The sequence below is a fragment of the Girardinichthys multiradiatus genome, chromosome Y, assembly GCF_021462225.1.
Source record: "Girardinichthys multiradiatus isolate DD_20200921_A chromosome Y, DD_fGirMul_XY1, whole genome shotgun sequence".
NCBI classification, from domain to species: Eukaryota; Metazoa; Chordata; class Actinopteri; order Cyprinodontiformes; family Goodeidae; genus Girardinichthys; species Girardinichthys multiradiatus.
Genome location: NC_061818.1, coordinates 33,789,931 through 33,805,198, shown reverse-complemented (window position 1 = coordinate 33,805,198; position 15,268 = coordinate 33,789,931). Strand labels below are relative to the sequence as shown.

The window sequence follows — 15,268 nt, the reverse complement described above, 5'->3', positions numbered from 1 at the left end:
GGGTAAACCTGCAGTTTAGCAGTGAAGTTGTCTTTTGGATAATGTTAGAGGAGAACATAAGGAGAATGTGGACCGCTAGGGCCTTTATATCTTCACATATAATATATCTTATTCAAACGGGATTTGTAATATGACAGTGTTCCGAACAGAAGGAGGCAACCAATGCAATATTCCTTGATAAGATACAGTAGTAATACAACGCACAAACTTAATGAAAATTCAGCTGGCAGCATTAAAATGTATCCTAGAAAATCGCCATCAGTTTTCCACAAAGACGCTGGATTTGCCACAAGTGGCTTTTCTTCTCAACATAAAAGTCACCAGGGGAGTTTGAAAAAACACTAAAATGCCAACACTGCAGGTTACATGATTAAACGTTACCCAAACCCGTCTTATAAATAAAGGTGTGAGATATTGTATGGAACTTCATGTGCCAAAAACAAGACCACCAGGGGCAAATGAAAGCATTAAACTCACAGTTGAGCTGCAGTTAGCTGCCATAATAGTTGACTGCCTTGGAGATGGTTTTCCTTCATGTGCGCCACAAGCATCACGTCACGAGACTAACAAAGCATGATGGGATTGGCTGGGTGTTAGATCTAACTGCTCTGGCAGCTTTTGCTAATGTCTTTGACCGACAGGGATCCTGCCTTTCTTACACAAAATTTTAGACCCTGAATTTTAGACAGTGGAATAAGCGAGCTGAATCTCAGGGCACTGAAAATGTTGCATTTGAATTTTGAAATGTTGAATTTATCATGACGAATTTTTAAACGCTAAAAATTAAAAGCGAAAAAGTTATTGAAAATGTGATCATTTTGAAATAATGATGTGAATTTTTTGCTTGAAGTTGAAATAAGTAAAATTTTGAACACATAGAAATAATGACAATGAATTTTATTTTAGGTTGAAAATGTAATCTGAATATATTTTAACACTGAAAAACTAAGTACTAAAATACAACATTAAAATCTCAGTGGCTTTTATAATTTAAATGGAGTTGGATGAAAATTAAACTTGGAAGACTCACCTCCACCTCCGGCTCCGTCTAATTACTCCACCACGTTCTCTGCTCCAACCAATGAGCTCCTGATCCACATTCCTCTTCAGCCAAACATCCCTTCAAGCTTTGCTTTAAAAGACCTTCATACGCAGAATCTCCTGCTCTTCAGCTGAGCTTCGACCCTCCTCCACCCCATCTCCACCATCAGGCTTCAAGCTCCTTTGACTCCCTTATCTCCTCAGGCCTCCACTCCACCACCAGTATCAGGATCCCGAGGAAAGACTTCTCTAATTCTAACCCTGAGATGTTTATTCAAGCTCATGTCATTATCAGCATCCATGTTTTCCACCGGGGTCCAAGTGCCAAAAGAAATCAAACATCAGCTAATAAACACGTCTAATTGCCATCTCTGTGTTTCTCTCATTTGTAAGTCTTTCCAGGTTGAAATCCTAGTGACACATATTTACTTCCATATACAGGTCCTTCTCAAAATATTAGCATATTGTGATAAAGTTCATTATTTTCCATAATGTCATGATGAAAATTTAACATTCATATATTTTAGATTCATTGCACACTAACTGAAATATTTCAGGTCTTTTATTGTCTTAATATGGATGATTTTGGCATACAGCTCATGAAAACCCAAAATTCCTATCTCACAAAATTAGCATATTTCATCCGACCAATAAAAGAAAAGTGTTTTTAATACAAAAAACGTCAACCTTCAAATAATCATGTACAGTTATGCACTCAATACTTGGTCGGGAATCCTTTTGCAGAAATGACTGCTTCAATGCGGCGTGGCATGGAGGCAATCAGCCTGTGGCACTGCTGAGGTCTTATGGAGGCCCGGGATGCTTCGATAGCGGCCTTTAGCTCATCCAGAGTGTTGGGTCTTGAGTCTCTCAATGTTCTCTTCACAATATCCCACAGATTCTCTATGGGGTTCAGGTCAGGAGAGTTGACAGGCCAATTGAGCACAGTGATACCATGGTCAGTAAACCATTTACCAGTGGTTTTAGCACTGTGAGCAGGTGCCAGGTCGTGCTGAAAAATGAAATCTTCATCTCCATAAAGCTTTTCAGCAGATGGAAGCATGAAGTGTTCCAAAATCTCCTGATAGCTAGCTGCATTGACCCTGCCCTTGATAAAACACAGTGGACCAACACCAGCAGCTGACACGGCACCCCAGACCATCACTGACTGTGGGTACTTGACACTGGACTTCTGGCATTTTGGCATTTCCTTCTCCCCAGTCTTCCTCCAGACTCTGGCACCTTGATTTCCAAATGACATGCAGAATTTGCTTTCATCCGAAAAAAGTACTTTGGACCACTGAGCAGCAGTCCAGTGCTGCTTCTCTGTAGCCCAGGTCTGGCGCTTCTGCCGCTGTTTCTGGTTCAAAAGTGGCTTGACCTGGGGAATGCGGCACCTGTAGCCCATTTCCTGCACACGCCTGTGCACGGTGGCTCTGGATGTTTCTACTCCAGACTCAGTCCACTGCTTCCGCAGGTCCCCCAAGGTCTGGAATCGGCCCTTCTCCACAATCTTCCTCAGGGTCCGGTCACCTCTTCTCGTTGTGCAGCGTTTTCTGCCACACTTTTTCCTTCCCACAGACTTCCCACTGAGGTGCCTTGATACAGCACTCTGGGAACAGCCTATTTGTTCGGAAATTTCTTTCTGTGCCTTACCCTCTTGCTTGAGGGTGTCAATAGTGGCCTTCTGGACAGCAGTCAGGTCGGCAGTCTTACCCATGATTGGGGTTCTGAGTGATGAACCAGGCTGGGAGTTTTAAAGGCCTCAGGAATCTTTTGCAGGTGTTTAGAGTTAACTCGTTGATTCAGATGATTAGGTTCATAGCTCGTTTAGAGACCCTTTTAATGATATGCTAATTTTGTGAGATAGGAATTTTGGGTTTTCATGAGCTGTATGCCAAAATCATCCGTATTAAGACAATAAAAGACCTGAAATATTTCAGTTAGTGTGCAATGAATCTAAAATATATGAATGTTAAATTTTCATCATGACATTATGGAAAATAATTAACTATATCACAATATGCTAATATTTTGAGAAGGACCTGTATTAACCCATTTTATTTTCCATTCAAAGAATGACCAGTTATTTTCTCAAAAATGTAAAAAACTCTAAGTGGTTTTTAAACATCCTTGTCAGGGTGTGTCACTTTTTGGACTCTGTTGGCTTTGTGTTATGTTTTCTTCTCAGTTATTTTGAGTGTTAGGTTGTGTTTCTCTCCCTCCTCGTTCATATCTCCTTTAGTTAGTGTTATCTTTCTTAGTTTTGAATTAGTATGGTTTTCTCTTTGTCATTTTGCTATTATTATTATGATTATTATTATTTGTGCTCTGTTTATCTTATTTCTCCAGCCCCTCCGGTTAGGTTGTGTTTACTTATTGTTTACATTTTGTTTGTTTACATCCTAGTCCTCATGTTCTCTGCTTCCCTTCCTGTCAGTTCAGTATGTATGGTGTTAGGTTTCATTACTCTGTAATCTGGTTTGCTTTATGGGTTCCTTGTTCGTTCTCAGGTAATGTTTCTTATGTTCCCTCCAGTTTCTAGGTTCTTGATTATTCTTTACTCTCATGCTTCTTTGGTTATAGCTTCGTTTCGGTATTGTTTATTAGTCCTTCGTCATGTTTTAATCTATGTATTGTTTTCACCTGTTCCCTCTGCCTCCTTGTCTCGCCGGTTCTTAGTTCCTTTGATTACCCGCCTTTGTTCTCCCTTAGTATATTAGTTGGTTTTGTTTCATTGTCCCTTGCTGGTTCCTCCCATTCACAACTGCTGATAAGGTTCAGTTTTTTGCTACGTCCTGCAGGGTAAACTCAAGTAAGTTTTGAAGTGTCTCGTGCTTGAATCTGCTGAGATTTTTGCTACGTTTGTAACTGTTTGAATAAAGCTGAAGACTGCTTGAAATGCTGCTGCCAAGCTCTTGCCTGCGCTTCGGTCCACCCCAAAACTACAATGTGACAATCCTTGGTGCTGCAGACACTTCTGATTGAGCCATATTTGAAGGCTTGTGTCTCTTAACATTACCCTCATCGCTGTTGAAGAGTTTTCCAACAGTAGGCTGGAGGCATCACACATAACTATCCACTAAGGATGTTTTTTCTTCCTCAAACTGCCAAACCAGAGACCTGAATACAGCTTTCTGTGGCGAAAATGTGTTGCTGTCACGGTGAAAGCTGTTTCAACTGAAGCTGCTCGAGGGCATGTTTGTGTTCGCAGGTTTACATTCTTTCCCTCTGGGATGCACCCTATGACTTACGCTGTCATTAGAGCTTCCGTGCTCTAAAGCACACATTTACATGACCTGAGCCGCTGTGTAAAATGGGGGAGTGTTGAGCAGTCATGTTTATTCGCCTTCTGGCTTTTTTTTTATGCATGACCTTTGAATTCAGGTGGAATACAAAAGCGAAATGTCAGTTCCACTTGGCTTTCTGATGCTCGGAACATGTAGAGGCAGAGGCTGAAAGAAGCTGCTTTAGTCTGAAACTGATCTGTTTATCATGTTCATCACTGTTATAAGCATAAAAACCACTAAGAAAGAAATTAAAAAGCAACATAAGAAAATTAAAACCCATAACTGCAATTAGATAAATTTCATGATTATTCTATAAATTATCAGATTCCTATTGTCACCCATCTGCCTGGAACTTCTGGGTTGTTTTTGGCTACACATTTAAATGTGACAAACAGATTAGCAATGTTGTCAATACAAGATTTTTAACTCTGTCAGCTCAGTAAAATCAAGGCCAACATGGCTCCTGTCTGGTTTGAGACAGTAATCCAACCATTTATTACATCACACTTGGACTAGTGTAACTCCTTGCATGTTGATGTTGATCGAGCGTCACTAATGCATCTGCAGGCTGCACAAAATGCTGCAACTCACCTCCTGACTGAAAGCAAAGGGCACAATCACATCAACCTGGAAACGTTGCACTGGCTCACTATTTTTTACAGAATTCAGTTCCAAATTTTATTGCTAACTTTTAAAAGTCTTAATGGCTTGGCATCACACTACTTCTATGATCTTCTTCACTATTACAATCCAGCTAGGGCTCTAGGATCTACTGGTCAGTTGATCTTAGAGACCTTGAGGTGAGAAAGCCTTTGCTGTAGTGGCACTGAGCTCTGGAGGAGACTGCCTTTGAAAATCAGATTTGCTCAAAGATCAGATCAATTTAAGTCTCTGCTTAAAATAAATTTCTTTTCAATGGATTTAACTGTATTTAAGCAGGATGTCTGCGTTTTTGTTGTGTTACTTTTGATCATTTTGGTTGCTTTATTTGTTTAACAACAGTAGTTGTTGTTTGATGTCCTTTATAGAGTGGGGAGAACAAGTATTTGATACACTGCCAATTTTGCAGGTTTTCCCACTTGCAAAGCATGTAGAAGTCATTAATTTTTATCATAGGTACTCTTCAACAAAAATCCAGAAAATCACATTGTGTGATTTTTAAGAAATTAATTTGCATTTTATTGCATGACATAAGTATTTGATCACCTAACAACCAGTAAGAATCCCGGCTCTCACAGACCTGTTAAGTCTTCCTTAAGAAGCCTTGCTTTTCTCAACTCATTACCTGTATTAACTGCACCTGTTTGAACTGTATAAAAGACACCTGTTCACAAAATCAATGAAAATAAATCATACCTCTCCACAATGGCCAAGACAAGAGAGCTGTGTGAGGACATCAGGGATAAAATAGTCGACCTGCACAAGGCTGGGACAGGCTACAGGAAAATAACCAAGCAGCTTATTGGGAGGGCAACAATTGTTGAACAATTATAAGAAAATGGAAGAAGTTCAAGATGGCGGTCAATCTCCCTCGGACTGGGGCCCCATGCGAGATCTCACCTAATGGGGCATCAATGAATATTAGGGAATGTGATGTTTGCCAGTGACCATCTGGATGATCCAGAGGAGGAACGGGAGAAACTTATGTGGTCTGATGTCCAGCACAACAACGACCCGTAGCGCACAGCCAGGGCAACTAAGGAGTAGCTCCGTAAGTAGCATCTCAAGGTCCTGGAGTGGCCTAGCCAGTCTCCAGACCTGAACCCAATCGAAATCTTTGGAGGGAGCTGAAAGTCCGTATTGCCCAGCAACAGCCCCGAAACCTGAAGGATCTGGAGAAGATCTGTAGGAGGAGTGGTCCAAAATCCCTGCTGCAGTGTGTGCAAACCTTTTCTCGTTTCTGTGCCAAATATTTAGTTAGCTTTTTCTGATGTATCAAATACTTATGTCATGCAATAAAATGCAAATTAATTACTTAAAAATCCCACAATGTGATTTTTTTGGATTTTTTTTCTAAATTCCATGACTGAGTTGAAGAGTACCTATGATAAAAATTAAAGACTTCTACATGCTTTGCAAGGGGGAAAACCTGCAAAATCGGCAGTATATCAGACTTTTTCCCCCCACTGTAATTAAGCTTGACTTGACTTCATTATTCAAATTGTCTGTTGTATGATACCATGATGGGCTTTAATTGAAGTGAATTGATGACTTTGTGTGTAAAATGTCAGAATATTATGACAAACAGCCCTGACTGTCTTCTCTAGATATCTAACTTCAAGTTCAAAGCTTTTCAATAACATGAAGTCAAATAGTGTGGTACTCAGTTGATTATTACAGACTAGAGACTATCTTTATTGTTTCCTCAAACTAAACTAACATTTTAATTTTATTTTAGAAATCCTCCTATCTTGTCTCTTGAGTATCTCATATCTTACTGAAATACAATATAATTTAAAAAATGTCACATTTACGTCATGTTCTCTATACGGTCTCTGTTGACAATTGAGCTTTTCACATAATGATGAATTAATGTTTTCATTGTTTGATTTGCAAACGACCTTCCATTTGCCCCTTTTTTAGTAGACTTTATTACCAAATCTTGGCCAAGGACCTTAAAATAAAAGAGTTGTGTTTTTCACTTTTTTGAAATGTCTGGAGAGTAGAAGGCGATAATGAAATTTGCACAGTCAGCACAATATTTATGACTCCATCTGAAGCTCCAAATACTAATTAATAATGTGATGAAACTCGGACAGTTACCGCCTTTTAAGGTGGATGTGTCAAAATATTGAATGGAAAAGACTGACTATGCGTCTAAAATATTTCCCCATCTGTCAACTTCATCCCATCCATCTACAATTCGTTTCATTTTCATCACCCAAATTTCTGCTCCTCTGCATCACCATTACCATTCCTATCCAAAGCTAAACTGTCGGCTGTGGAGAGCAGCAGCTGCATGTGCAGGACACCATGCAACATGACGCGCTACAGCAAGGAGCTATCCATGGTCAAAATCCCCAGCAAGACCTCAGCGCGCTACCTGCAGAAGAAGTTCAACAAGTCAGAGAAGTATATATTGTGAGTAGTATTTTTCTATCGATAAGTCAGCAGTAAGAACTGTACAACGTGTCTGTGGTGTTAGTGATGGGCTTAAGTAATGTGTAAGTAAGTAACAAATGACGAATAATTTCTGGTTTTCTGACTATTTATGTCTAAAACTAAACAATTTGCGAATAAACAAGTTGACTCTCTTTGAAATATTAAAAATAAATAAATGCATGCAATAAAAAGCATCTTATAAATGTTGTTATTGCTCATTAAATCTAACACTTGTTTTGATTACAGCTATTACAATTATCGACCTTAATGAATCTGAGAGACACTGCGTATGCATATAGGCAAAACAGTTCAGATTATTATTTATTATTTTAGCATATTCATACACAGATTTTTGTTTTCAGAATGTCTGATGTAAAATGGGTGATGGTGTAAAACTGAGTCAGACTAAAGCATCTTGCAAAACTATTCATAGATATCAAATCTGTTCATGTTACGACCATAAAATTGAATATATTTTGCTTGGTTGTGATACCCAACACAGTGAGGGCATCAAAGTAAATTATAGGGAATAGGATAACATGTTTTCTTTTAATTGTTATCAAGACTTGAAAAGTATGTTTTGCATTTCTTTTCATCCTTTCTTAGTTATTACTTTGTAGAACCACCTTTCACTACAATTACTGCTTACATTTTTGGCTTATTCTTATTTGAAAGATAAGTAAAACTGGACGGAGAGTTTGTGAACATCAATTTTGAAGCCTTGTTACAGATTCTTAATTTGATTTAGCTCCGGACTTTCATTGAGCCATTCTGACATGTATAGCAAGTATGCTTTAGGTGGACAGGCCAGGCCCTGTCGGGTTTGCAGCTCTACTGTACTCTTTGTATTTTCTGACGATGGATTGAACAGCGCTTTGTGAGATAACCAAAGTTCAGGATGATATTTAAACTTTGATCCTGCTTTAAACCACTTCTCATCTTCACACCTGACCTTGGTCTCCATGAGGCTGTTTGTTTGCGAATGTTCTCATACAAACCTCTGAGGCCCTCATAGAACAGTGGGATTTCTACTGAGATTAAATTACAAACCAGTGGAGACACACAGGTATAATAATCAGTTGACTTCTGAAGACAATTGGTTGCACTGGATTTTATTTAAGTATATTTGAGTAAAGGGAGCTGAATGGAAGCGCACCACACCTTTTGATTTTTATTTGTAAAAAAAAAAAAAAAAGACAAAAAATCTCAAAATATATTAAAGTGTGTGATTGGAAAATGGCAAAAAGGGGAAAAAAAAGTTAAATGGCCTTGAAAACATTTGCAAAGCATTGTATGTCAATTGAACCTGCTCCTCTGTTGTTTCTATTATGGTACAACATACATAAGACTAAGCATCAGGGGGCTTTAACTGTCTGTTAAGCTGAGCTGTTGCTACAAGCAAATTCTCCACCCACACAGTTGGAAACTGTTAATAATTGTGTTTCCTGCCAACTGATGACCTAACCTGGGATTCCTTAGAAAAAATCTGACCATTTTTCACCTTTTGCAGAGACAACATCTTGGTGTTGGATGTGTTCTTTGAAGCTCTGAACTACGAGACCATCGAGCAGAAAAAAGCTTATGAGGTGGCAGGGTTGCTGGGTATGTCTGCCTGTTTGGCCTTCATTTTTTCCAAACAAGGTTTCATCCCTCATTCATGTGTTAATCATAGATGTGTATCTGACAAGTTTAATGGGAATGGGTCACCTTGTCATGTTGCATTTTTGGATGAAAGCAAGCCAGCTGACAGTATATTTATAATATTTGAGAAACCATACAGAAAAGGGTCTAAGTTGATTGAACTGTATCACTTCAATCACAGGAAGATTATTATAGCAGTTGTTTTTTTTTTCTTTTTTGAACATTGAGTTAGATCACCTTCTGTGGATGTTAAAGGTGTGCAGATCCAATTTTGTCTATGACAGAAGAAAAAGCTCATAAGATTCTCAAACAAGACAAGGTCTTCATTCACTCAAACAGTGAACAAGATAGCAATATTTTTAGATTAAACACCATGTTCACCATCTGTTCACAATACATGCATTTCTGTAAAACTGTGATGAAGGTAGACCAAGCCAGATGAATAATATATCAGGCACAGATGAAGTACTAAAGGAAAAAATTTGACATTATTCCTTGTTTCTGTTGCATCGAACATGTTATGAGCCAAAACTGAGGTACACACTTAGCCATAACGTAAGTGTACAGTAAAATCTAATAAATTTTGCCAATAGATACACCTCAAAAGAAATAAATAATATGCCTAGTTCTATAAGCTCTTCTCCTTGGTGCTACTTAAAATTGTCAGGAAGTTTTGGTAAAGGGGTAGGAAATGTTAAGTGTTTAGGAAATAACTACAGAAATCTGGACTCCAAGGATAAGCAGTGATAGAAAAAGGTAAAGGAGGTACCAAAAAAACAAAACAAAGAAATGCAGCGTGATTCATTTTGGGACCACCAAGTCTCTATTTAAGACCTTTGTACTCATCTCTCCCAGGGCAAAAATACTGATAGTGTTTTGTTTGGTTTATTTAGCAGCCTTCCTCTGCCTGCTTGATAGAAGCGCTAGTTAACAAGCAGCAAGTTAAATCAACAAACAAAAGTAATACATTGTTCTATTTGTTGCAATGATCTTGTCATCTGGGGCCAAGTGCTGCAGGGATTTTAGAAGCGTCTTATTGTTGGCTGTAAAATTACTGTCCATCCAGGATAAAAGGGTTCCTAGATTCATATGTTTCTCCTTTTTTGTGACTGCGCTTGTATCTTTCTACAGGTGATATTGGAGGACAGATGGGTTTGTTCATCGGAGCAAGCATCCTCACCATCTTAGAACTTTTTGATTATGCTTACGAGGTCAGTGTCATACCAGTTTTTATATTTTATACTTCTACGTGTTTTTGCAGAAAGGTATTTTCAGAAAAGAAATTGAAATTAAGCTACATGAAGTAATATTCATGTTCATAAAGGATCACATTTTATAATATCTTAAAGCAAAACTGTTCCCTTCCATTGAGGAATCAGTATTACATTAAAATAATAATGATTTCTATACAGCGCCGAAAAACAAAATATTTGCCCCTTTGCTTCTGTTTTTGTTTTTTTTGTCACAATTTAATATTTCAGGTCATGAAATAAATTTCATGTACATTCATGTACATCAAATGTGTAGAATCGGAAAATCTCGTAATAGAACGTGTCTGACAACATGAAGTAGGCTAAAAGATCTCAAAAAGCAACACATCTAACAAAAGTCAAGAACAGATGGAAAACAAAGTCTTCAGGGTCTATTAGTCTGGAAAGAATTTCAAGGGCATTTCTAAGGCTTTGGGATTCTAGCAAACCACAGTGAGAGCCATTATCCACAAATTGGGAAAGAAATGGGCTAGTAGTAACCCTTCCCAGGAGTGGCTTACCAAAATTATTCCAAAACCTGACATCTTAATGAACTCCAAGACGTCTGGGGGTTTATGCTGAGGATTGTTGAAATGTGTAACATTCTGAAAGGTGTGTATCCCGTTCCCTCTGGCATAAAACTAACCAAACCTTTCAAAACATTATACTATGAACTGGGTGGTAGTATAATGGTAAGTTGTTGTACATATGGATGGATCACAGCTGGATCAAGTTACTAATATTGAGGGGAAAGCTCTGCCAGATAAGTAAACTGGTTCAAGGTGACGGGGCCTCCACCGTGCGTAAAAAAAACAAACATCTCTTACACAAATTTTACACAAAACAGATTAAATGTACTATGATTACAAACCTTTGACACAGCTGAGCCAGGAATGAGTGATCAACTCTCTGTACCATCCACGTATCCCTGGACTATGGTATGGATTTCACACTTCTAGTGATGGACCGTTCAGGGCACAGCTGGATTGACCAAGATGTAACGTTGTGGACCTCACTTGCAGCTGATTCATAAATAGCCAAGAATGAATTGACCAAGATGTTTTACTGTGGGGATCTGATAAATTCTTGCAAACTCTACAAATAAGAAATCATGTAGTTCAGCCATAATAATCAATAAATGATTGTTTTTTGTTTTGTACTTTAAGGCATGTAACCACTTCACATTAAAGGTTTTAAATACTCGGTAATCAAATTTAGGTTTACAATTAACTATAGCTCATTTGAAAGCTTTTTTCATTTTTAGATGTGAATAATAACAATATTTTCACTAATGAAACCCTTCTTTTCAGTCCTATTCATAAGAAACCTTCAATATTTGCAAATCTAAGAATGTGTTTTTAAAATAACCTGCAGAAATCCAAGTTAAAGTGCATTAAGAATCATGTCCAGGTGGTGTTGGCTTCAGTATGCCACTTAATACAAAAAGTGATGTATTTGCAATTTCAATAGCATATGTCTTTAAAACTTTAGTTAGGATTTAAACATACCAGGATCTTTTGTACCATCCTATTTCAATGATTTGTCTTTCTTTTTCTTCTGTGAAGAGCTAAAGCACCAACCACAAAACCAGCTGAAACAATAGTCAGTGTCACTCATGCTATAAGCACAAAATAATTTTAGAGTTGAATAAGACAACGGGCCGTGGAATTTGAATTTCTATTACCTTTTCTTAACTGAATGCTTCTTCTTAAGGCTCTTGTGTTGCTTTCAGAAGCACATTTTTCCAAAAAGCACATAATGGTCTTCAATTTTTTGAGGTTTCAAAAATTCAAAGAGAAGGTATTTGTAAAGATAGTTTTTGCTGATGGCACAATTGAGTCATTGGTATTTTAAACCCTCGAATCACCAAGTTCTGGTGCTCAAAAACTAATCTTAAGACCTTTTACGCTGAATCATATTGGAATGTTTTCTTGCTCTATATACCATCTATGTTCATATTGACTGCAGTCAAATTTCTCTCTGCACTTAGTAATAATAAGAACTGTTTGAAAGATGTTTTTTGCTACAAACATAATGAGAGCTCTCTATTTTACTCTCTAATCTACAGGTGGTGAAAGACAGATTACTGGACTTACTGAGTAGAGAGGAAGAAGATGAGAGTCATGCAGAGGAAGTGGTAAAAACTTCTACATATTCATTTCAAGTTCTTTAGAATGTTGATTATCTGCCATTTACTTCCTCTGGGTATTCAAACTTTGTTATATCCATCTTTGCAAAAGCATGTAGAACAGTAGCACAGGAAATGAGGAAACGGTGTTCCTATACTAACACATCAGCTTAATATTGTTCTGCTTGGAACATGAAAATCATCCCTGTAATCCTGAAAAGATGCATATAATGAAACCAGGCAAGGCAGGTTTATTTGTATAGCACATCTCAGCAACAAGACAATCTAAGGTACTTTACATTATGAAAAAAAACATAAAGTACATTGCAGTGGAATAATAAAGTAAAGAATAGTTGGACTATAGACTGAAATGAATGATGTTTCACTTAATAATTTAAAAAGAACAGGCAAAGGCAAGTATATTCTGCAACACAGGGAGTCAGTTTAAGGACTTTAGAACTGGGGTGATGTGCTCTACTTAGTTTTAGTGAGGATGTGGGCAGCAGCGTTCTGGATCAGCTACAGCATTTGTTGCATCACTAAAATCAACAGGAAGAATTAACTGGACGTTTTTTTAAAAGAAAATACAAGAAAAAAAAATTTTGTTTCAACATGGGTGACAGAGTTGTATGTTAGTCTGCCATGTTTGGCCAAACAAACGGTGACTGCGAGAAGGGAGGTAGGAGTATTTCTTTTCAAGGACAGAGAACGGTATTCAGAGTGTTTTCCATGTCTCTGAGCTGGTGTGAAGGCTTAGCAGGTGGAAAAAAATTCAAAACTGAGAACTTACAACATATTTCAATAATAACACAAACAAGAGGTCATTGCAGATGATTCAGATTTTGTGCTTTGCTTAAGGCAGCTGGAAATGACACTGTTTAGGCAAAATAAACATTTGTAGTAACACACAGCCTTTTGAATATGTTTCCTGTCTTGGTTTTTCAAATTAAGCAACAACAGTGCAAATAATACAGAGAAGATCAGAAGAGTTACAGAAAGAATCTACACTGTCTGACTTTTTGTTAAGGACCTTTTGTTTGATTTTGGAGGCATCCCTAGCACTCTCGCATAATTACTCGATCTTTATTTCTTTCTCAGGAAATATGACACATATGACATAGTTATGGCTGTGTGTATTATTTTTTAGGTCTGAGGTACAGATTGTGTACTTCTCCTTTTTAATAATGACATGAGTGCATTTATCTCATTGTTTTGTAGTGCACAGGAAAAATAAGAGGTTTTTTGTAATTCTTCATGAGTATAAGCTTTTATTTAATGAAAAGAGAATTAAATATTTCTTTAGTATTTTGTCATTTCTTTAGAACACCCCTAGACCTTATCACAAGGTTTAGGTTTTTACATTTTAGATGTTTTTTTTTTGTTTGCAAAATAATACCCTAAATCTGAATAAACAGACATGTTCCTGTGAAATTCTTCCTGTCACCCATAAAACACAAGCCTAAAATTGAAAATCATTATTTCTGTTCACTTAAAGCTACTTTATATTATATTAATGTTTAATATTTAATCAGTGTCATAATTTATCCAAATAATCAATCTAAGGGAATTATTTTTTTTTACTTTTCTGTCTTCATCTTTTTCGCAAAAAAGGAGAACTATGAACAGACACCAGAACTGCAACGATTGACCAGAAAAATGAGCCCTACCCAGCCTGAAATTAAGCTGTTTTACCACTCTCGGAAATGTCAGGATCTCTGCAGGTGTCCGGCTTCAAATCGTGATGTATTGGCTTGGCAGAGGACTAAATATCAGCATAAACAACTAAACAACTAAGCAGATGTAGCCTCCATAGAGTGACTGAAGTAGAAACATGCCAAAAATAGACAAATGTGCATGGCAGAGCCTAACAAAAAAAATCTTGGAACTTTTTTTGCAAACTTTTCGATTGCTCATCTTGCCACTTATCACTACTTTTTCTATATTCTAACTTTTACTCACCACTCATTGTAACAGAAATGCTGAATAGAGCTGCTGAAGCTTTATTTCTTGTATTAAAACCTCCACTTTTTTATACAAACTACAAGGTGCTGTGCTTGCATGTGTGTTCCTGCTTGGGCTCAATAGCTTTCAAAGTCTTTTCATTTTTTCTTCTCAGAGTTCCTGTGACCCGGTGGCAAACCACTCAGAATCCATCAGCCACACGGTGACGGTCCCCCTTCAGACAACGCTGGGCACCCTGGAGGAAATTGCCTGTTGAAGCCCCCCCCTTCCTTCCCCTCAAAGCCATGCATATACAAGAGCGAAGTAAAGTCTGCCTCCACCACGTTTTGCTACAGATCCTTATTGTAGCATTCTGCAAAAACCTTTAATGCAGGGCAGGGAGGAGGCAAGGACTCGAGCGGGAATTGGTCTAAGGACAGTGTTGTGCTCTGCCACTGCCCTGTGTCTGAGGCACTAATGGGGATTAAGGAGCTGTCAGCTGTATTTTTCAGCTTTTTCTGGCACTCTGGGCTGTTGTAAGGGATGGGGAGCCTCAGCTGTGCCAGCCCTTCCCTGCAGTTTCCACATATATGCACAAAGAATATCAGAGACTGCGTGGGAAACGTCCCCATTAAGGGGTCTAATTCTTCTGCAGTATATCTATGTAAAAATTAAAAAAATGTTGTTATGTTGCTCACTGCCAAAATAGCTGTTAAAACTGTTCTCCAAACTGCATGTGTTGATCTATCTTGCTCTCTTTGCTGATACATACGCTGGACTTGCATCATTACTGTACGTGTGTGCCATTTTGTCTTTCTACCTGCAGGAAAAGCCTGTGCAAAGGGCCCAGGTAAAGTATCAATCTTTGAATGTAC

At 37.9% G+C, this 15,268-nt stretch overlaps 1 protein-coding gene across 4 annotated transcripts in view; it reads left to right on the top strand.

The window, feature by feature from the left end:
* The window catches only part of LOC124863703 (acid-sensing ion channel 2-like), a 597,324-nt gene extending 582,383 nt beyond the window's left edge, over window positions 1-14,941 (top strand). For all 4 annotated transcript variants that reach the window (XM_047358142.1, XM_047358143.1, XM_047358141.1 and 1 more), the window contains 5 exons: window positions 7,259-7,412; window positions 8,944-9,035; window positions 10,206-10,285; window positions 12,393-12,461; window positions 14,569-14,941. In XM_047358142.1, the coding sequence (XP_047214098.1) occupies window positions 7,259-7,412; window positions 8,944-9,035; window positions 10,206-10,285; window positions 12,393-12,461; window positions 14,569-14,670 (497 nt within the window). In that variant the 3' untranslated portion in view covers window positions 14,671-14,941. The remainder of the gene's footprint in view (window positions 1-7,258; window positions 7,413-8,943; window positions 9,036-10,205; window positions 10,286-12,392; window positions 12,462-14,568) is intronic.
* The last annotated feature ends 327 nt before the right edge of the window (window positions 14,942-15,268 follow it).